Below are 24190 nucleotides of genomic sequence, written 5' to 3'. Positions count from 1 at the left end.
GTTGGCGTCTTCATATTCAGCCCCTTCGGAAAAAAGTCTTACGACTCGGCCATTTTAAAGGTTTAAGGCTGTTAGCAACCCTGCTGGTCTCATTTATTATGGTTCCCTGCAAAGACTAGAATACCCGGCCCTGTTATTACCTCAGTGAGCTAAATACACAAAATCACATTAACTGTGTGGCGCTCATCTCTGACCCATCCTCACTGAACTCATTTCCTTGATTTCCCCAAGTTTCAAAGCGAGCTCCACGCCGAGGGTTTGCTCATTTCCCTCTGTCCGTTTAGTCTGCAGTTGTCCGGAAACCGTTAATCCACATCAAACTAAATCACATTACCCTCATGTGTGTGTGTGTGTGGGGGGGGGGGTCTCGCTTTGATGTGGTGAGGATGCCAGCAGCACCAGCATCAAACCATAACACCTCAGTGTGTGTCCTGTTTCACACTCTGTTCTCACATTATTAGACGCTGCATATCAGTGATTCTCAACTGGCGCCCTACCAATGATAAAGGTCCATTACCACTCCCATCAAATAAAATGTAGATGTTAAACACACACATACACACACACACTCATAAAGTGCATCTATGTGCAGCACTGTTGTTATCACACATCAATCACATAGTGGTTCAGTATCTTGCCCATGCTTTGCCACGGATATGGGGAGACTGGATGCCCCGCAACATCTCCTGAGCCATAGCCACCATACATTATCTGTATGATATCAATAAAAAACATTCTTGTCATCCATCCGTCCAAGAAAAAGGTCTAAGGACTGCGTGCATGAGTGTAGATATGTAATATATAAGTGGTCTGTTTTCACTTCTGATAAAATGTTTTTCATGATTACAATGCATAGACACCTGTATGTTACATATGCTCGGCAACATGCCATATATAATGACACCATTTAGGTATGGGGCGGAATTAATTTACTATTGAATGAGTTTGGTCTTGCATTGTTTTGTGCCATTACAGGCAAATTAAACCTTACCAGGTTATACAGTTAGTGTAAGTGAATTGTGCTTTTAGCCCGTCAGAAATAAAACACCGTCTTGACAATGAGCTCATCTGTCTGGAACAATGAGGCATGGTTCCTCTCCACGCGTTAATCTGATTACTGGAGACAACCCCTCACTTTAGTTTTGCAGATGCTGTCTGATTATCTTGTTCCATTATTATAACTCGAATCACTGCCAAATATTTCCCTCTGTAAGGAATCAGAAAACCACGGGTCTCTGCAGCTACGCCTGACTTTTCAGTCAGTCTTAAAACACGCCTTCTGAGTTAAAACTACTTCAAGGAAGTGCCCTCCAACCTTTCAGCTCCCGTTGATGTGGGCGCAGGTCTGTGTAGATTCCTGCTAAAAGGACACATCAGAGTCAGAGAGAGAGAGGTGGAAGTAGTAGAGACGAGAGCTGTGGATAAGAAGGGAGATCTTTCTGGTAGCTGATAGCGGTGGTGCCAACAACAGCACCAAAGGCAGACTGGCGGGGGGTCGACCTGGCTCTTTATCTGTCTTGGCTCTGTCTTTGTTGCTTCATTCCAGCTCTGTGTTCGTCTTACTGTCTCTACAGACGACCTTCTTTCTCATCCTCTCTCCGTGTTTGGCTGTAATCAGCTCTTTGCACCAGTCAAACCTCCAGTGCTGGTGGATTTCCAACCAGGGATACATGCACACCAGGGGTTCTCCTGCAACTGCCAGGGGTAATGTTGAAAGACTGTGGTAAAAGATAGAAATAAAGTTTGACTTAAACAAATAAATCCAGATATTGATTCAGTATTAGTGAGTATTAGCGTCTGTGTGTGTGTGTTTGTGGTGCAGGTCATGTTTACACAGTCACATTTTGTGCTCTTGTTTTCCTTTTAACATTTGAAGGAGGAGTTGATTTAAAGTTAGGTAAAGGTCAGGTTTAGGTTAAGGGTTAGGCAACTGTGGTTAAATAAGTTAAATAAGTCTCCAGGAAATCAATGCAAGTCAACGTAATGTTCTCATGGAGACATGACTGTGTGTGTGTGTGTGTGTGTGTGTGTGTGTGTGTGTGTGTGTGTGTGTGTGTGTGTGTGTGTGTGTGTGTGTGTGTGTGACTGTGCTGCACAGACATCCTTGTAGTTACATGAGGTGCAAGACAAAGCTCCACAGAGTGAAACCGCAGCTGAAACACTCTCAGTTGTTGTCTCAGTCCATATTGAAAAGACCTTGAATCAGACACACATGTACACACATCTGCGCTACAAGGATCCCGCCTATTTTTTTTTTATAACTGAACTACAGCAAAAGGAATTAAAGTGTCATTTATTTAACATTTCATCGGTTTGACGTCTAACATGTAATTAACATTTGGGCAGGATGCACTGCTGCAATGTGGGACAACTGAAAAATTGAGTGAAATCTAGCATTCTGCAGACAGCGTAACACCCCCACCCATCCCTCCCCCACCTAATCACAGCATTCTGTCCATCAGAGCGCCACATGTGCTGACTGTCAGAGCCCAGACCAGGCCCCCGGGTCGGCCGCACGTGCATTAACACTGGTATTCCACGTATCCCAATTGAATTTATTTGAGAGAAAGAGTAACTTGCAGATTATGAATAGAATTGCGGTAATTCAACGACTCCCTGCAGAATGAGAGAGGGGGGGAGAAAGAAAAAGAGAGTGAGTATGATGATTCGAGGTTATGAAAACATGTCTGACACATGTGCTCCCGAGGGGCGGTCAAACAGAATCAGCGACTTGGAGGAATTAGGGAGTTGGGATTGCGGCGTGGAACTTGGGAGCGCTGAACAGCAGAAAGTATGCCAGTCGCAGCTGGTCCTCTTTAGAAATTAGGACAGATGCCAGAAGCTTACCGTACTCTGCAGTGGACTCCTTTTTCCTCGTGTAACCCTCCCCTCTGTCTTTCTCTCTGCTAGACACAATAATAATGCAAATATGTCCAGTGAGACCGAGAGGAAAGAGGAGCTGCACCGATGGAAAGAAAGCAGAGATAAAGTAAAGGGTTTCAAAATGTTGATCCCCAGGCAGCTGTGACCTCCATTAATGCAGGGAGTGTGTTATTGTGTTTCTTTAAACTGTTTTCACCCAGTTTAAGTGACCTGAACACAACACACTGGCACAGTGGCCTACATTTCCTCTGACCTTGCACTGTCAAGTAAGTTAAGTCACACCCCCACCACCACAGTCTGGTTATATTCTTCAGTGGGACAGGAATTTCCAAATGTGGTGGAGCCATAGTGCAGCAGGGGGGCTGCAGATATTTTCAATGAGTGAGAGCAGTAACTCAGACAGCTGTTCTGTAAGATGTGGCTGCAATTAAGAATTGTTCGTTTAAAGATGCGACAAAAAACATGAGCTTCTCTGCCAACATTTCCTGTTGCTCAAACGTGACATTTCTTTAATTTTCAACTCAAACTAAATGATGTTTGAAACGTTCTTTAACTTTGATGGTTTTTACGCCTGCTTCGTTGGGTCTGGTCCTTCAGACGTTTCACTTTAGTCCGAATCAAATTAAGTTTGAAAGGTGCCATGGACTCAAGACCAATGGACCCTAATGTAGTCAGATGGAAAGAGGTGCTCTCACTTTGGATCGAACGGAACCATGGTTTGATTTGTTTGCTGCGTGGAAACAGTTTTTTGGAAAGTTCTGAGTTTTGGACCAAATGCAGAAAGTTGAGACAGCTTTAAACAACAGAAGAAGAAAAAGAAGCAGCTGGCAGAAATGCTGTCTTCAATTTAGATAATATAATGTTTGAACTACGTGGATGCTCAAAGTGAATTCAAACTACTGTGGAGTACAGCGCCTGAAGATGGTGACGGTAGTAACACCATAATGATATGACAGTGGCAACGACAGATGTGACAGAAAGAATCCTGTTTGATCCATTTTGATTATTTTAGGTAAGAATTTTCAAGACTTTCGGCAAAGACTAAAGTAAACAATTTGTATTTAGAGTTTAGAGCACTCTGTAATTTGCACACTGTAATTGAGAGAGTCTTTCCCTCCCTTAGGTACAACTGGAATAATGTCTTCTCTCCATGAAACCAAAGTTTCCCCTGATGTCTGGACCCAGCTGAACGCTCAGTAAGATAGGTGTTGAAACATCCGTCTGACTTTTGTGCTGCTCTGCAGAGAATGAGTCTGAGTCAAGGGTTTCTGGCTATAGAAAAGTGTATGTGTGAATAGGTAAAGAAGAGTATATATGTATATATTCAGGGATTGCCAAATTATGCCTGGCTCCATGCAAAACACACACATTTGAATATCTGACTTTGTGAGTTATAAATACGTGCAAATGATTTAAATAAATACATTTGAATTGATATTGTTTTGAAAATTTTTAACCAACTGTATATATTCAGCTTTTTAAAATCAGAGACACGTAGGGAGAATCTCTACCATACCTTTATGTTTAGTATAATGCAGAGCTTTAGGAAAGACACCACAAAAGTAATTCATCATAAAAGACTGCAGAGGCATCAAAAGCAGAAAAACCTGCAGTGGCTCGCCATTGTTCATTTGACTGAATAAAAAACATTTGATAAGTGGGATAAGACGTATGTGCCTGTGTACATGTGCGTACGTGCCTGTGTGTGAGTGTGACTTAGAAATATAATTATGGCAGAGGGTTCAGCACCTCCTGTCAGATCTGTGCCAGGTGGAAGCATTCCTACGGTTTTGGAGCACACTTCCCCTTAATTTTGTGTGTTAGAGTGATGTGTATGTTTGTGTGTGTGTGTGTGTGTGTGTGTGTGTGTGTGTGTGTCATCCCACTTAAGCACAAAAAACACATACACAAAGTGTATACACACACAGCACTGGGTTGTCTTTGTGCAATTTTCCGTGGACTCCTCTGTGACCTTTTAAAGCTCTTTAGGAAAAATGTTTCTGAGGAAGAACTAAAACCAAGATGTATAGTGGGTATTACGTGTGTGTGTGCGGGTGTGTGTATGCGTGATAGATACAGACGGACAAAGACCTCATTAGGTCTAGGAGGTGTCCTGTCTAGACAGTTTGATGACAGGACACAGAACCTCTGTTTAATGTTTCCTCCCCCTCCCTTTGCCTCCATTTCACCCAGCATGCACACACATCACCTGCTCAGTGTCCAGAGATACACAGACAGCAAGTAAAATGTAAAATGCTGCGAGTCTATGCAACTTATAAATAAAAGAATGCAAGATTTTAAATGAAAGGGCGATAACATACAACAACATGGGAAATAGTAATAAATGCCATTCAGTTGATGGTAAATGGAGTGAATGTGAATACAAGTACTACTACTAATACTACTACTTTGAATACTACGATTACTACTACTTATAATAATAATAAAGATCGACGACAACACAATTATATTAAAACATCATTTAAAATCAATGGCAAAGGAAAACGCTACAAGCAACATAAGCAATAGAACAATCAAGCAAAAGCTATACAGTACAAAGAGGATGAAGAAGACCCGCCGATGGACCGGGCAAACAAGGAGGAGAAGTCACAATAATGCACCTTGACATTGGTTGAAACAGCCAATAAACAGAAAGAAGAAGAAGAAGCTCCATATGGTTAGAGTATGTTTTCAGAGATGATTTATAAAAAGGAAGTAAATATCCCAGTGGGTTGAGGCTCTGAGAGAAAAGGCCCCATCAGCCTTGGTCTTCAGTCTTGACTAAGGAAACTCTAACAGGGCCTTATCAGAAGATCTCAGGGTATTTGGTGATTTAGAAGCCCAACCAAGTACTGAACCATGAAGTGCCTTGAAAGTCAACAGCAATATTTTAAAATCAATTCTAAAATGCACAGGCAGCCAATGAAGGGAAGCGAATATAAGGCAGATATGATCATGCTAATGTGATTTGTTTAAGCAAACTGCATTTTGAACCCCCTGAATCACATAAAAACTGTTGAGATGTAATAAAAGCGTAATGTTCCGGTCAAAGATAAAGGATTTTAACAGTGAGTACCACACACTGAGCTCCAGGAGGCAGGAGTGTAGTCAGGAAGCCACTCAGCCCTCTCTCTGGGTGAGTGTATGTGTGTGTATGTGTGTGTATGTGTGTGTATGTGTGTGTTTGGTGGTGGTATGTGCCTCTTTGATGCTGCATCTCACTCATCACATATAGACCCGATAGCAGCAGTGGCAGCGGTGGCAGAGAGACGGGGAGATACGGACACCTCAGGGGCCTTATCACCGGGACCATCACAGTCTTTGAGGGCGCATGAAGACATAACACGTGTTAGGGTGAAAAGAATCATGGGAGGAAGAGGAAGGAGAGAGAGGAATAAGGATTGTGAAGAATTCCTTTATCAGCATTCTTTTATCTATTAAACTGTGCTCTGGTATTACACCAAACCTGCAGAATCTGTTCTGTTTGACAGTCACTTGTGTTCTGAGCAACATGTCACAAAACTTCTTCCAAATCTTGTTTTGATCATTTGAGAAATTTTACCAAAATAAGACCCAGATGATGATGCAAAAACTATGCTTGCATACTTTCCATTCCTACTCATGCCTTAACCCAAAACCCTGAAACGACTTCAGACTGTCCAAAATACAGCTGCTCAACTTTTAACTGGAACTAAGAAGTTCAATCATATTCATTTGGTTTACCCACGTTACACTAGTTACCTGTTCGTTTTAGAATTTGATTTTAAGATATTATTGATTTCCTTCAATGCACTTCATGGCCTGGCACTTTTAAATAATAATAATTATTATAATTTTAGATGTTATAATCCCTTACGGCTCTTTAGTGTAGCTTGAGATCCTCAGGCAGAGGCCTTCTCTCTGTTCCAGACACCAATAGCTTAATGGACAAACCTTTGCAGTCAGGGCCCTGAAGCTCTGGAATGACCTGCCTGGTGAAACAAGGCCATCGGAGACAGTGCCATCTTTTAAGTCAATTCTTAAAGTTCTCATTTAGTGTTATGTCAGGTAGCAAACTTCCAGTGAATTTCTAATATTGACCTCCTCATCCACCGTCTTCTTTGCTTTTTAAGGGGTGCAGTACTTCTTCATATATCAAATTCATGCTGCTGAACGTTAAAGGCCATCCCTAACCAATTTTTCCATTCTGGGCAACAGTAAAAACATGGCGGTGCAACATGGCTCATGTCCATGGAACCCACTCACGATATATAAAGTTCATTCTGACAGAACACTACAGTTTTTAATTTAAGGTGGTAACACATGACATGGTTATGAGAAATATATCCCAATGTTGGGGATTTTACTTGTACTGGTAGAAGTACCTAGAATGTATTTCTACTAGAAAGCCCTTCTTGATTTTATGCAAGTTATTTTCTTATTTTGAATCAAATATTTTGTATCTTGCAGTCACTGAAAGACATACCTCAAAACTCCTAGAAATCATTTTTATTTCATCTCTACTGGTTATTTTATTTCTGTCCTTTTATTTGAAAAATTGCTATACAAAAATATGTATGCATGTAGAAGTGTGGTGCAGCCTATGTTAGGACATTTTACTCATCTACAAGGACAATGATGGCCATCATCATCATCATGTACCTACTTTAACCTTTTCACTGTTTAGTCAAACAGTTAATCTGATGACCTCGGTCTATTTTCAGTGTTTTCAGTTGGATCACGTCCCCGCTGGACCTGTCACTGCTTGCTGTTTCCCACTCCATCGTCAGGGGTCGTGCCTCAACTGGACATTTATTCTGCTTCAGAGGAGGACACACACCTCGATGATCCAGGACGAGTCGAGATGTAAACCACAACTTCATGTGAGTTATTCTATATAGTCGGGTGATTGAGTTAGTATAAGTTAGTACATGAAGCACATTGTGTCCATTACAAATGCAAAGACTTAAACTTTCTTGTTTATTAGAATAGACGGGAAATATGATGTTGAAGTCGCCCCTGAAGCCAAAAGAGCTCCACCTCTGGTTAAATACGCGCGGAGGGGGCGGTTTCTGTGCGCGCACACACGTAGAGGCAAACACAGACGCACACGCGCGCACACACATATGAAGTGCAACCTGCTGATTCCTGTTAGACCGTCACACACAGCCTGCAGGAGAAGGTGGCTGTGATTGAGACCAGTTCAGCTCTCAGAAGGCGGTGCGCAAATTTGGATAATCGCTTCGCTTGGAGAGCTGTTTGCGTAAAATGGCATATTTCAAAGGAGTCGTTACTCTTTTACTGGTGAACTTCGTGTCAAACGGTGTCTTTTGACCGACTTTGGCCCGGGCGCTCTCAATACTTTCACATGGTGCACTTTATCCTGAAGCACCACGGCAGCGCGCTACGGGAACCAGAAATGAAAGCAGCACCGACCCTCCTGTGCGCATTTTACTTTAGGAAGTTTTTCAAATGGCTTGACACGCAGCTCTTTTCACGCCTCTGATCTGTGGCTGGGACGGACAACAGCGCTTTGGACGGACTTTTGTTTACCATTACTCTCATTTCGGGTTTGGATCAGTCGAGTCAGACACACTCGGGACTCCGGAGAGAGCTCTCAGCGGGGACAGCAAGGACAGCACCATGACAAGCTGCTGGCTTGCCCTGATCGGATTGTGGTGGAGCGCGTATCACTGCATGTTCCCGGTGGCGGGGAGTAATTATTCGCTGGATGGGAACAACGAGGTGCACCCGAGTTTCATCCACCGGCGGCTGCGGACGCACGAGAAGAGGGAGATGCAGAAGGAGATCCTGTCCATCCTCGGGCTGCCGCAGCGACCGAGACCGCATCTGTCGCACGGGAAGTACAACTCCGCTCCGCTTTTCATGTTGGACTTGTACAACACGATATCCAGCGACGAGAAGAGCCAAGTGGAGGGCATGCTGGAGCGGTATCAGTCCGCGCGGCCGACGCAGAGCCCTCATCTGGCCACATATCAAGAAACTGCCTTTCTGAATGACGCGGACATGGTGATGAGCTTCGTTAATTTAGGTAAGACATTATTTTCTTCTGTGAGGCGTGTTCCAGTTTCAGGCGAATTGGAAAACCTCCGTTGAGTTTGAGCTGAAATGTGAACAGGTGTTGGGAACAAGAGCGAAGTGGAAACTCCTCCTAACTTTGTCTGACAGATTTGACGAAATCATGTCAACTGTATCGGGGTATTATTATTAATGAATTTCGCATGAATAGGGCCTGATGTATATCTTGAAATGGCATAGTTTCCCCCTCTGGATCCGGGTTTACGCACACACCAGAGAACTATAGCGCTCAACAGGTCTACCATTACGCACGTGTAGTGTTGGTTCATGAAGTAGCTCATTGTGAGAGGTCAAATAACTTTCTTATCTCCTCTGTGGGTTAGAACAACTGCGAGGTTCGTTTGGTTTCCAAGTTATTTATTGTCACACGTCCTCTCTTCGCGTATTGGCACAACCCAGCCCATATATAGGAGTGCAATTCTGTGGTCACTTTTTTTGCTGCGCAATATGCTCCATGATTTATGTCTTTAGTGTGAGAAAAATAGACGTATATCCTCAGCACAAACCATCAACCACCACCGCTGGTATTTATTTGAATATAAAAGCCTGCTATTCCTGCCGCTGACCTCCATGCGTCAAGCTGCGGTTTCTGTGCGTAAAAACTCTGCGTCGCATTGTTTGCGTTTTACCCGAGGAAGTGTCGTCTTTAATTAGCTCCAGTGACGATGAAGAGCGAGACTTTAATGAGTTGGGAACATGAAAAGCAAAAAAAAAACGCCTCTTCCTTCCATTAGCAGCTCCGTGTGTTTACTGGGAGAGTCTAAACAGAGCGCCTGGAGATAAACAGAGTCAGGGGCTGCTGGACAAGGAGGCTTAAATCCAGATTGATGGTCATCCATCTTGGGAGCTGAGGCCATTGTCATGAGAACATGTGGGAATGTGTCAGTGAAGTATGAGGTCTCATGTTTCTTCTGCTCTTGAAACAGGAAGTCCTCTGATGTATTTTACTCCTCACCTTTATAAACCATTTTATCACTCAGTACCACATATGAGACGGAGAGTCAGGTCGGAGGGACCGTGCTTCTCCAGTTATCGGTCCTCTGGGTGTTGGTGTTGCAACATGTAGTGATGAAACCAGATATTCAGACACAAGGTGCTTCATGATTTGGCCTCAAGCATCGAATACCCTCTGTTGGCTTCCCTCTGGGGGAGTGTGATGTTGATGGTGCGGTGTTTGTGTGTCTGTGGTTTCTGTGTCAGTTTGGGGTTTATACTCCTGTGATGTTGCACATCTGGCCCTCCACTTTGATTAATCACGTCCTGTGCATCTTTTGACGATTCCCTCAGATTTCTGTGGCGGCCGGGGGGGATTAGGTTGCCATCTCTTCCAGCTGTACACGGAGTCCTAACCGCCTCCCTGCAGGAGGAATGGCTTCCTCCCCGAATGTGATTGTAATTAATGTAGGACCAGGCCAAGGCTTTCCATCTGCTTTGCGAATAAGGCCTTGTGCGACTACCGTGTGTCATCGCTGTCCAATTAGTTTTTAATGTGTCTCTTGCTCCATCGGAGCAGTTTGTGTGCAGGAACCCAGGATGTTAAGAGTAGAGTGATGCCTGAAACGCTCTTGGGTGGTCCTCCTTGTTTAGAAAGTGGCCTGAAAATGTGGATATCATGTGTGGCCGAAGTAGAAATCAGAATCAAGATAAATGAAAGGAGGCCAAACAAACTGTCTGAAACAATTGGAAAAACACTGAGTAAGATTAACCGACAGACTTAGTCATGAGAAAGCACCTTCTCTGTTTGTCAAATCGAATCAAAGTGAAGACGCCCACTCTTACTCCACTGACGATCTGGGCTAAAACAAATTCACCTGTTTACACGAGCAGATTCTCCCTACATGTTGACGCAAGAATCCCACACTTTCAAGTGACCTATAGCAAATAAAGCGATGACAGTGATTTAAGCGTTGGCCTGAGCTGATGTCTTTCACAGCCAGCTGCAGCAGTAGCACAGATAGAGAGCTCATTTTCTCAGGGTGCTCTCTCGGGACACGGACAGATTTAAGAGCCCCTGCGTTACATCCAGTCTCAAGTGCTCTCTCTCCGAACCTTGTGCCTCTTCACCCCCTCACCCCATCCCCCTATCTGCATGATTCATGTAGACCTCTTGCTCAGTCATCTGTTGTGCTTTGCTTTCATCACTTGTTCAGAATCATCCGGTGGAAAAAAAAGATCGCAGCAACAGAAACGTACTTTCTAGCTCCTTTTTCATCTTCATTCCTAGAATAGCACGTTCATCTCTGCCTCGCGGACGTCCTGCTGCCCCTTTCCACAGAGGTGGAGTGTCACCGCGGTGCTGTATGACTCATGCTGTGTGACACGCTGCAGCTTCCAACATGTCCTATAATGCACAGTGGTGAACTCGAGTAATGGCAACAGTTACTGTCAACTAGAGTTTAGGACTTGTTCCCACCTGTTGTATGTAGATTTTTGTTTTCTTCGTGACTCAAAGAGACACACTGACTTCAAGCAACTCCAATATTTTACTTTTAATATAGAAGACTGTCATTAGAGTGTGGGTGGGTCTAGATCAGACTGGGGAAATGGTGTTTATAGATATTAGATAGCATTATGTTTGGGTTCTCCCTACAGCACACATTCCCTGAAGTGCCCACACACACACGGGTGTGTTGCTCTTGATCTATTGAACATTTTCTGTTATGTAATTACAAAACTTGACAACTTCAACAACAAACGTGAGCTATAAGCGTTCTAGCAAACATCACCCCTCTGTTATATTATATTCTAAAGATATGTGTCCAGTTTTAATGGCCGGAAAATGTTTGTCTCACATTGAGCTTCGCCTCCCCCACCACCTCAGTCCCCTGCTCAGTGTTTTAGTGTTTTTCAAAAATGATTAGAGCTCAGAGCTGGAGGTAAGTTGACACAGTCAGTGTCGTGTTTTAAGTCCAAGTCTGTTTATTTATATTGAAAGAGACGTAAGTTATAGAAAAAGGGAGAGCTCATCTTTTTATCGGGAGATCTAATATGACCCAAATCGTAACCCAATATTTTTAAGGTGCATCCCAGTGGGAAACAAATCCAAGCGACCAGTGCTCTGTAAATCAATGAGCAGAGACAAATTGCTGTACAAAGCTGTACAAAAAGCTTCACTGTGAGAACTGTAATAACCAGCGGGAGAAAGTTCGCTATTCTGATCAGGTTTGGTTTTTGTGGTCGAGTTGTTAGCTTGTGGTTGCGGTGAGTGAAGGATGCACGGAAATGGTTTCGGTTTCACGGGTCACAGAACGGGATCTCCCAATGTTGTTCCTGTGTCGTCTGCATTTAACTGTGATGAGTTGGCTTCGCTATAGCTCTTTCGTGCCAGGCAGATCGACAGGTGTACAGGGGCCTCTCAGAGGCTCAGAGCACTTATTTGCTCTTCTTTCCTTTTCTGTTTGTTTGCTGGGTTTTAGCAGAGGAAAGATCCCATAATAACCCAGGAAAATTCCTCTGTGGTTTCAGATTCATTCTTGTTTGACTTGAATAAAACTTTCATGATGAACAGGTGAGCTTCACCCTGCCCACCAAACTAACAGGCAGACAGATTTCTCTGCATTAAATCCAGATGAGTTTTATTTTATTCACACTTTGCTTCATATATGTATCACAAATCTAATTTTATCGTCTTTATTTTCCTTGGCGACTGCTGAAAAATAGCAAAAATTGTCCGTGCAATAAGCTGGAGGGTTTACCCCGCCTCTGTCCTCTCACCTCTCTGCAGTTTAGATTATGACTTACTTAGAAGGACAATAAGCAAAAATGTTTTTACTTGTCCTCACAGGCGTTTGCATCCTTCTCTCACCAATGCAAATCCTCGAACTGGACCATCAGGATTCCTCCTGGAGGACAGCACACTCTGTGGGGCGCTACATCCTTTTCTTTATTGAGCAGCCCACATGTGCATCATCGGCCCACTGTGATTATGCGCAAGCTCATACCCCGATGTACAGTGACACAGCGCTGCTCGTTCTGTGGCTAATGTCATGTGAAACTCAAAACTGAATTCTGGTGCCATTGGTTCGCTTGCGTTAGACGTGAAAAGTTCATGGGGCTGCATGAGAAGGTCCAGGGCCAATGCAGATCATTGAGGTCATTCATTTTATATTTAATTAGGAGGATGTTGGGAAATAGTGTAATTTCAGGGTCACCTCAGTTGCTATCGTGACAGCAGACATGAGCTATTAGAGGATATTTTATCTTGACCGCTCAGTTGCATTTACACCTGGAATTTTTCTCTGGCTGTGTACATTACTCATAGCACGTCATTTCAAAGCTGTTCCAGTGTCTGGTAACTTAAATCATGCCTGCCTCCTCTACCTCAAATATTGTAAAATCCTTGTATGCTTTTGTCTACTTATCTGCCACCATGACTTTCCTCATTTTCTTTTTCTCATATGGCTCTAGCTCAGCTGTCACGAGCTCTCTTACCTCAACAGTCAACCTACCTCCCACACTCTGAAGCCAAACAAGCCAGAAAGCTCTAAGAAGTGGGTTTTCAGGAGATTAGTTGGGTTCAGATGTCCCTGGGCTCGCTCTGAATTGAAGGGCCCTTTAAATGTATTTTTTTTAGTCTTATGATGCCTGGTTGCATTTCTGAGTGCCTAAGCCTGGATAAGCCCCTTCCTTTGCAGCAAAACATGTCCCAAAGCCCCGGTATGATCAAGCAATGAGCTGTGTTAAATCAAAGAGTCAATTGTTTGATGCAGGAGAGAGTTTCAGCATGAAATTTGTAAAAATAAATTCACAGATCCATCTTGAAATATTTCCTGTAAAGCCTCAGCAACCAGAACAGAGGACCACCCGTCACCACACCTCAGAGTATACCATAAACAGCATTAGCCAGCAGTTTAGCCAGGAATTCAAGATATGCTGAAGCTGAGTAAAGGATCTCTTCTGGGACAGAAACTTGGAGACTCGCGACGGTGAGAAAAAAAATGACACTAACAAACTACAAACGTCTGTTTTCGTCTGTTTACGGGATCAGATATTTCACCGCCGCAGCGAGTTCACTCGAACTCGCAACAACGTTCAAGAATGGCCCAAGATATACAAATAATTCTGCTTATTGAGTTACAGTGTTTTTAAGTGCTTCCTTTTTCTCGTGTTTGGATTGTATTGGTTGTCAAGCTCCCTGGCAAAACATACAGCAGCCCCGAGAAACAAACAGGGGTTGATGGGGAAAACATATCCGGTTAACCAGATTATGTCTTTTCCAGTTTTTATGTCTGTCATAAAAGACGAGGTGTTACTGGACGTCTCTATTGTCCGTCTGACTTCTTGCTACAGGCCTAAGAATGTGTATGAGTGCCTCCTAACTGTATTGTCCTCAATTAGTCGTGCAAGTGACACGAATATGGGTGTTTACGTCGATGTAGATGTACACACACACTTGGTCGACCCTCAGCTCGGCGAATTACCATTTAAATCCACCCAATCCATTTACACCTCTGTCATCTCCGTCACACACGCCTGCTCTAACACCCCACTACGCACACAGTATCATTCCTCCACCCATCAGCACATCCACTCTGATCATATCTCGCCCTCTCGAGCCATAACTGTCTGACTTGACAAGATGGTGGCTGAGATTGGAGCCTAAGTACAGAGATTACATTTCTCAACGTTTTTTTGTTTTTTTAAATCTCTGTCTTCTCCTGTCCACTGTCTTCATTCCTCTTAGGAATGATAGTGGCGTGGGATGGATGATTGTGACGATAAGGCGATAGGGGAGGCGATGGGCAGTGGACGATAACCCTGGCGGAACATCTGATTAGGACCTGATACTCCCATTTATCACCTCTGGGTGCAGGCGGGGGGGGGATTCGCTCTGTTTGCTCTGCAGAGGGTCGGGGTTAGGACGGGGCAGAGCTGCACCATCTTCTCTCACATCTGTTGTTTTCTCCTGCTCTGACCTGTCTCTGCACTTTTTTGGCTTTGCCACACCACACACTATTGCTGTATTTCATCTCACTGCATGTACTTTATTTTAAACAGCATCATAAAAACATCAGGAGTCTTGACTACATGCCGTGCATGAGGCAGCCGATCAAAAACAGGCTGTGAATTCCTGAAGGAGTATATACTGTAAGTTAGGCCATAGACTCTGTTATAAACATATTGATTATAGTATCGTTTTACAAACGTTCACAACAACAGGAACATAGCCAGAACATGCAGGTGAGAGGATGGTTCCTGCAGGACATGACATTTAAACTCTGGTATGACTCGAATATTTGTGTTCTCAAAAACAGCCCCAATGGATAGTTTCAGGAAAATGTCTGGACTTCAGTGCACAGGTTTTGATTTCACTTCATTTTGGTGTTTCTGTCAGGCGGTTTTGGTGGAATATTAAATTGACCCCACTTGTACAGCAGTATCTTGTCCAAAGACACATGAAGGCAACATGCTCTCCCTCCTGAGCCAGTTGAAGTTTGATTGTACACACACACACACACACACACACACACACACAGACGTAGATGATGTAGGAACAGGTGGCATCAGTGCAAACTGAATGCACAATCTGTTGATGTGAAACATAATTAACTTATCATTTTCGACCGTAAAGTTGTGTAATCCTTATGATTACAGCGCTGGTTGATTTGCTGTCATGGTTACAGTGATAACAGCAACACTGTTTGAAGTCTGCAACCATAGATGCTTTCATGATAATACATTTAATGTCAGGTTACATAGCGCAGGCAAACCTTTTTGTAAACACTGGTCGGTATGTCTGTGGAATTTACGGCCTGCCCTGGTGTTAAAAGAGGTTGTGAACCTATGAACCGCTGAACTCAGACACGGCATGTCCTTGTGTGCCCAGTAAACTCCATTAATTACCCAGTCATTTGCTCGCTCTGGTAATGGAGATGACCATGGCTGACAGGAATGGCGTAAATGTCACGGTAAACATTCCTGCTGTCACATTCTTTTGCGATGCAACTGGGAAGCCTGCTGGGATTTATCTCTCGTCAAATAAAAAGAAGAAGATAGAGAAAGAGGGAAGAAAGAAAGAAAAAAGGGCACAACCTGAGGAAGCTTAAGGGTTCCTGGATTCTGACCCATGCCTCGCTGTATCTCCAGGAACTTATTGAGGGAATTGCATCAAATTTGGTGCAAACCTTCAAAGATGAACTGATTAGTACTTGATACGTGGTCAAAGGTTAACTGCCTGTGAAGAATACGTTGAGCTTTACAGAACAGAATGAGGTAAAAGCAAACAGGTGTAGTGCCTCTGGGTTCCCTGGATTTTAAATAATCCAGTTTGGGAGATGATGGGTCAGCTTGCTTTGTTAGCACAAGATCCAAGATATGGTTTATGGTGTCAGGTGTAGCGTTTTCTTTTAGTCCTTTTCTGATTTATCAGAAAGGTGCTTTCGGAGATCAGTTTTTCGCTCTGGTTTGAGTGTTTTATTTTATTTGTCAGTATGTGTAGTGATGCTAAAGTTGAGCTTTTTTTTAAATGTAACCAGTGAATCAGTTATTGGTTGACTATGATGCTCAACTAGATTTTTTTGTCCTTTCCTGTTTGTTGGGTTTGGATGATTCATGCTGCTCCATTTTATAATCGCTGTAGGTGATCAGTGACTACACTTGACATGGATCTTATTCTGAATATTTCTATGACGTTGACATGAGTTGCTAATAGAAAGTTCCATTCATATTTCTGTTTACATGTTACAGAGCATAGTGTGATGATGACTCAGTGTCAAAATGAAGTCCTAATTGTTTACACTTGAACCCAGGTCATGTCACAAAATGCTGTGAAAACTCCCATAGGCCGTTATTATGTAATTAAGACATATCTACATAACATGACTAAGGTCAGAATACCCCACATGTCTGAGTATGACATTATTCAGGTCTTATTCAAGAGTATTGGAATCCATGTAAACAGGTTTAATGAATGTTTCCAGGTCTGCTGGCTCCTTCAGAATGTTTCCAAATGAGTAAAAAAGTAAAAATGTGTTTCAGTGAGTGGGTGCCTCTTAAATGAATCTCACCTCTTTGTGCAACCGTCGATGGATAGATGTTTATTTAACAATGACAAGAGTGTTAGGGTGGAGTTTTCCTTTCAGGCCTGGGTCAAGGGTTAAGGAATGGATGTAGTCACTCATTCATGCCGTACACAAATACAGACGTGAGACTTGACTTATGCGTGTCTGCGCTGATAATCAGTGCATATTTGAAATATACTTGTCAGCCAGCAAGGTACTCCCACCTTGTTATACAAGAAGTCTCCATGGCGTCACAGAGAAAGCCGCCAACCCTCGGCCCCTCGCAGGGTCCCTGGCTGGTCGTCTCTCCAGAGAGGACGTGCCTGAAACAACCAGAGGTCCCACAGTGAGAAAAAGGCCCTGTGTGAGAGCCGATGCGCCCTGACCCTCCCTCCCGAGTAGCCTCCCTTTCAACCGCGCTGCTGCTGACAAATTTACAAGCCCTCGGCTGACCCACGGGCTGACTTTCCAAACATGATACTCAGAAAAACAGTCAGAGACGGGAGGGATGGAGGCAGGCACGGAGGAAGAGAGATGAGAAAAGTAAGATGAGGAGACGGAGGAAGAGAAGCAAGATGCATTATGTTTTCATCAGAGACTAATATATATGTCACATTAAAATCCTAAAGATATTTCATAATTCAACTAACAAATACAGTTTTATCGGCTTGGACCAAGTATTTAGATTTAAATAGCTGGATTTAAATTTGTATAATTTTTCCTTCAATACATTATTGTTTGGAAAAAAGTTGTGGTTGTTGCCTCAAACCAGAAAAAGAAAAAAAGAGTGATGAAAGGAAACACAAGGAGGAGATATCATCAATAAAACTTAACAAGAAAATAAAGATGTAGGACAGTCAGGTGTCATTAAAATAAGATTGTGGTGCTACGTCACCTTAATATGTCCAGAGGTTTAGGGACTTGACTGCCAGTGAAAACAAAACAAAAATGTCTCCAGTCCCAGTGACGTGAGCTTTTCTGGATAAAAGGATCTTATCACTAAGGATGTGCAGGGGAAACTCTGCCCACTGCTTCCTCCTGCACACTCTCCACACCTCCAGGCAGACCAGTCTCCTGGATGCCTTATCTGACCGAGTGTTTAAAAGTCCAATATGAATCCTTTCCCTATAGGAAGCCTTCTATTCCTCAGTCTACCTCTTTCTCTCTGCCAGTGTCTTTGTTATGAGTATTGTATGATGGTTGGTATGAACTGAACAGATGTTTATATACACAGATGTGCTGTATAAACCGTGTATAATTAGCTGCTGTCTAAGCTCAGCTGGTATTGTGTACACTCTTAGAGGAATGGAACACCGACTTTCATTTAATGAAAAACTTCATTCAGGTAATAGGATCAATGAGACCAGTCTCTTTCATAAGTTTTCTTTGTTATCTGCTACATTAGCTCCAAATGGAAAAATTGACTATTGGCCATGCAGGTCGTGGTCCAGAATTACTTGTCCCAAGGGGCATGAGATTAACGTTTCAGTAATTAGGATGTGAAGATCCAGCCGTTTAAAGATGAATCATTTTTACTGTAAATCTAACATCTCATTAAGGACCACTTCAGGGACATGGCTGCCCAGTATCAAATCTGTCCCTGGATTGGGAGTTGAGGTTTTCGGCAGATGTCTCGTTTGGTCAGGAGTTGAGGTTATGGCTCTCTTCTCCTGGCCGACATATTGTCTGTGTCATCTATTTATAATTGATCTACAACTAATTTAAATGATCCTTTTCTGAAGATGGTGTGTTTTAGTATTCCAGTTTCCTTTTATGTGTCCTATAAATCCATCTGTAGCGACAAAGAGATGTTAAAATCCCTAAATGAGAAGACATTCTAATGGATTTCAACACCAATTTCCTTCTTTAATGCAACATTTTTGTAGGTTAAGGAAACCATTCCCACTCGAGCTCACCATACTGAAAAAAAACATTTTGAAGTTTGTGGTGTTTCTTGCTTTCAGCGAAAAACCCAACATGAAGGAAGCCAAATTCCTCCACACTTTCATCTCGCCAGTACTGTGTTGACCTTACAGACATTATTACGAACATTGATTATTTGTCTTCTGATTTTCCTCCACCTGTTTTTCAATATGCAGGTATCTGGTTACCGCCGCTATTGTTGGAGCTGTGCCTGTGTGTAAAACAAGCAGTAGGTCTAACATATATTTCAGCCCAGGGGGAAGATTGAAGCCGGGCTACACTGGATCATATGTTGTTACTCTAAGCCAGTGAAAAGCATTGTGGTTACCATCGACTTTCCAAAGGGAATCCCACTGAGGCTCAACTGTCTACATGTGAAGTCTGACGGAGAGGTGAGGATAGGGAGGTGGAGAGGAAAGGATGTGCAGGGATGTGGAGAAGGAAGAGAAACTGAGATGTTAATTGTGGGAACGGAGGGAAAATCGAGTCTCAAACAGCATCGCAGAGCGAGCTGGCCCACCTTGCCGCTGTGGAATGCAAAGCCACCAATATTTTGACTTCTCCTTTGGCAACAGCTGCGTTTCCCTTTTTCAAAGATATTTTTTCCTTATTTATCGGATCCCTCAGGAGAGATCCATCTCCTGGCCCTGACACCGGCTTCCTCCTCTAAATCTGGGACCAGACCAGCCGAGCCCAGACTAACACGTATACACACGCTGACATGAACACCTGCTGCCTTTAGCAGACATTCACCACAGGTTTCTTTTTTATTTAAAGATATCTTTGCCGTTATTCATAGGACAGTGCAATCGTTGAATGGGGCGGGAGAATGGGCAAACACACAGCAAAGGGCCAGGTCTAAACCAAACCCATGGATGCTGCAGGAGGACTCAAGCAACGTGCTGCGGGGATGTATATTTGTCAACCAACCTGGACTTAACCATCACCCTGGTTCCTTCAACAAAAAGCCAATGAGATTTTTACCCATGAGCTCTCCTCTACTGACCATCCAAATGTTTTTCCACCGTATCACATGAGAACCGTGGGACAGCAAATCCTGACAATCTGACCCGCTCTGAACAACGCACTGTATCTTTTCGTGGACTGTGAGATTAATGACTCTGGTGTACGATTGTTGATGTTAGCCACATACATTACACAGCAAGTGTTTGGTGTCGTTGGTTCTGTTTATGATGCAGTGTTTGCTTGTGTTTATTTTCTTGTTTCATGTCTAAATGAAAGAGCCAGTAATTTTTTTCTGCCAAAATCTGCAGCCCCCAAAGAGAACAAGATGTTGGAGGAGGAACAAAATGGACTTGTGCACCAAAACCAAACCTGCCACGAGTGTAATCCAATTTGAAATTAGATACAGTCACCATTTTGTGTCTGACATAGCAGGACGCAATCTTAATTTTTCAGAGTATTTTGTCCACTGAGGATTTGAAAGGTTATCTGACTCTTTCCTCCACAGGACCACTTCTCATTTTAAGACCACTGACTTAATTCAAAGTGACGTATTTATAATGTACGCCACTATTCGCCTGACCAGAGGCTGTTGTGACAGCTGCTACTGCTACTTCAGAATCACATTTTTATGAACATCCCATAAAGTGGAAAAAAGGGAATGGCTGTGTTGCTTATTTTCCAGCTCATTTCCATCCTGATTTCATGGCATGTCCTTATAAATGTGAAAAAGATGTGTCACCGTCTTCTGTTGACAGCTAGTTGGCTCAAATGGTGTTCAATGAAACAAACACTTGTTTTTAAAGGGGCTTTCGGTGAAATCACAACCGGACATTCATGTAATTTAGATCTGTAAGTGGTCAAACAGACATGTGTTGTACATTTATTGGTTTTAAACACTTCTGCACAAACATGGCTCTTCTCCTACACTCCTACAACTGACCAAATGTACTGCAGTTGTAACATGAGAGCACAAAATCAAACAAATGTTGGATCTGCTACCAAAGGATAAGAATGCAAGAGACCAGAATTGCGATTTTTTAAATTTGTAAACATATCAAACCAGTATCTCTAGTCTCTCAAGCAATGGTTCCAAAATCAATATTGTTAATTGGGCACCTGAACCTCAACTCATACTCAAAATCTAATGCTGATTTTAATCTTTCTTTAAAATACTTGTTAGTACTTTGACCTTTTATTGAGTCCATGTCCCATCCACTAACATAGAAGAGGCTAGGTTTATGACCTATACTGCAGGCAGCCACCAGGTGGCGATCTATAATCTAGGCTTAATTATCTGATGCCACCTTACCTGTCCTTATAACGCCATCTTATGTTACGTACATCAATGTCACATGACATTAAATATATTATATGTTACCAAACGTCATGTTACATTATGGTACTGTACGTATGGAAAACAACAGGACCAGAAAAGGGGCAAAACAGGAACATTCACATACTTGGTGTTTAAATGTCTGAGCTGAGTTAGTGGGTCCAAATCTTAATCCTTAGAAACAGTAGATAGAATAAAATCTCCTCTTGACACACAGGTATGACATATCCAGCTACCTGGAGGACAAGCTGATGACTGCTACCACTCAGCTGTCAGTCCATCGATGGCAAATACTGATACTACACAGTACAACAGCCATTCCATGGTTATCTATCTGTTAGCAAAGCCCCAGTAGGGGTGCAATTACAGCAAATTATCCACCCTCAAGGTTAGACACACACACACACACAGAAACCCACACACATTGTACACTGGCTGAAAATCTGAAAATGACAAAAGATAGATCCAGAGGTCTTTTTCTATCATCTGGTATGGAATGCAGCTCAGTGGTGATGGAGCTCAGGGTGGTGGAAACAAAACTCAAATGCTCCACCTCTTTGGACGTGAGTTTGTGTGTGCTTCTGTGCGTCTGGGACAGTGCGCCTGACATTATCTGTCATGGTTTTGGATGGGTATTTAGAAAAAGCCAAATGGTTTTTCAGGCATTATATGGAGGATGAAAAATGTGATTATATGGTTCAAATGGGGCCTTTGGTTGTGGGGATGCCTGTCCAGTGAGATCATTATGTATCGTAACCTGTGGGAGGTGGTGGAAGAAGAGAAGGCTGGATATCCAGGCCATTGATTCATGTGTGTCTGTGTGCTAGAGGAGAAAATACAGCCTGAATTATATACTCTGAGGAAGTCCCGTGTTAAGCTGGGCTCAGACTACAGTGTTTTAAAATCCTGACCGAGTTTGAAATCCGGTTGCATCACGCACAAGAGGAGAAAGTTTGCAGATGTTCTTTCTAATCTCAAACATGCACACACTATAAATATTTGAAAGTAATGGCACATCACACACAACAGGATATTGTTAAGATTATCGACGCACAACCTCACGTCACCTCCCTGACGTGATCTCATGAGGATGAAGGTCCAAACAAAACAAACACGATGGAGTCTGGTGTAGTGCGATGATTTGCAGTGATACCAAACCGAAGAGAAAGGTTGAGTAGACAGGGTCAACATGGTCTGTGTATTCTTTACGAGAACTCAAGGTGAGATTTCAATCGTCACATAGCAACAATCCTTTCCTCCATCTCATCTGTCCATTGCTCTTGTGCAGTGGCTCCCTCTTCTCGTCCCTAGTTCCGCTTGGAAAGTACTGATGGAATCATCCCGATTTTTAATCTGAAATATCAAACATCGCCCTGATGACTCTGCGGGCACTATCAGATGAGTTGGGCTGAACGTCAGTACTGATCCAGGCTACAGATCATATATCTCCTCCAATTCCCACGTAGACTGTAGACTGAGCCCAGCTTTCGTGTGGTATTTGTTCTCAAACAGTGGTGGAACAGTCCGTGTACTCTGTACAATGTTTGGTCTATCTGTGCTAGTATACGTGTTACTCATTTGCATATTAGTAGCTCCTGTGATCTAGTTGCCACATCTGAAATACAAAGTGCTTGGATGCTGGAAACCTGGAGGATGCGTAATTTAAATGCAGACTGTAAACCTGCAGTGACTTATAGGCACAGACTGAAGAGATGTTTAAACTCAGTGATGCTTCAAAGCTTTAAAAAATAACACTGAAAATTTCAGTTTCAGTTTTTATGTTGAAGCCATGACATACAGCTCCTAACTTTACAGTATATTTAAACTATACAAGCTTTAATATGACCATGTATGATTTATAGCACAACTGAGCATCACTTATGTGAGTCTTGAATTTCTACATAACTTATCCAACTGAGGTCTTGTGGTAGAATGTAACAAAGTACAATTACTTCATTACTGTACTTAAGTAAATGTTTCATGTATCTGTAGATTGATTTTAAGGCACATGAATAATAAGTGATCAATAATAAGAGAGGAAGTGGTCAACTGATCCAATAAGAGCAGGCAGGTAACAATCGACTCCTCCCCCTTCAACGAGACTTGTTGCATGAAGGAACACTCAGCAAGTACTTTTACTTTTACTCGATTAGAAAAAAGTGAATGTGGTACTTTAACTGTTACTTCAGTACATATATATATCCATTCATTTGTACTCTTATTCAAGTAGAGCTTCTTCCACCTCTGCTATGGTTGCATTGCTGTATCTGCTAGATGATGTGATCTGATGATGCTGGTGATGTTGACTCTTCATGCTAAGTACCGGGGTCTTCTTGTTTTTATCATAATAAACCTGCTGGAAACTTTAAACACACTTCCTGTGCACCAGAGGAATTTTCCCTGAAGAGATACTCTCACAAGATTTCACAAAGCGTCTGCACATTAAATCACAGACATGCAGTTCTTATCTAAAACTGTTGTCCATTGTTCCTTTAACGTGAAATATGACTGTCTTTGCAAACTCGTGTTTTCCCAGCTGTGTGTCAGGAACAGGTAACAGTAAAATATCACTTTACTGATTTCTGCTGGACACACACAGTAGAGCTGTCGGCTTCTGTCCTCTGTTTGCTAATGGGGCCTGACAGGGAGCAAATTGGTGTCACAGCCTCGTGTCGTCGTATGGACTGATGCTCCACTGACCTCTGGGAGTGTGTTTGCATCAAAAAGCATCACAATGTGTGTGTGAGTCCTCCTGCACGTTTTCTCTCGTGTACGTGTGAAGTTAAATTCTTTGCTTTGACTTTTACATCTGTGCCTGTGGATATGTTGGTGTGTGTGTGTGTGTGTGTGTGCGTGTGTGCGTGTGTGTGTGTGTGAGCTGCTGACTTGCATCGGACATTAACTGTCACTCCTGCCAGTGGCCCTTGGCTAGTCCTGTGGTGCTCAGTGTGTCGGCTTTGATGCTGGGTCAGGGGAGAAGATCAGAGCACAGGATGACTCATACACA

At 42.9% G+C, this 24190-nt stretch overlaps 1 protein-coding gene across 1 annotated transcript in view; it reads left to right on the top strand.

Moving 5' to 3' along the window:
• Positions 1-7986: 7986 nt before the first annotated feature.
• The window catches only part of bmp6 (bone morphogenetic protein 6), a 39883-nt gene continuing 23679 nt past the window's right edge, over positions 7987-24190 (top strand). Inside the window, exon 1 of the mRNA XM_020087429.2 lies at positions 7987-8914. Coding sequence (XP_019942988.1) covers positions 8506-8914 — 409 coding nt within the window. The 5' untranslated portion in view covers positions 7987-8505. The remainder of the gene's footprint in view (positions 8915-24190) is intronic.

Source organism: Paralichthys olivaceus, chromosome 17, assembly GCF_024713975.1.
Source record: "Paralichthys olivaceus isolate ysfri-2021 chromosome 17, ASM2471397v2, whole genome shotgun sequence".
In the NCBI taxonomy this organism is placed as follows: Eukaryota; Metazoa; Chordata; class Actinopteri; order Pleuronectiformes; family Paralichthyidae; genus Paralichthys; species Paralichthys olivaceus.
The sequence above is the reverse complement of the archived record's forward strand: the minus strand, read 5'-3'. Positions and strand labels throughout refer to the sequence as shown.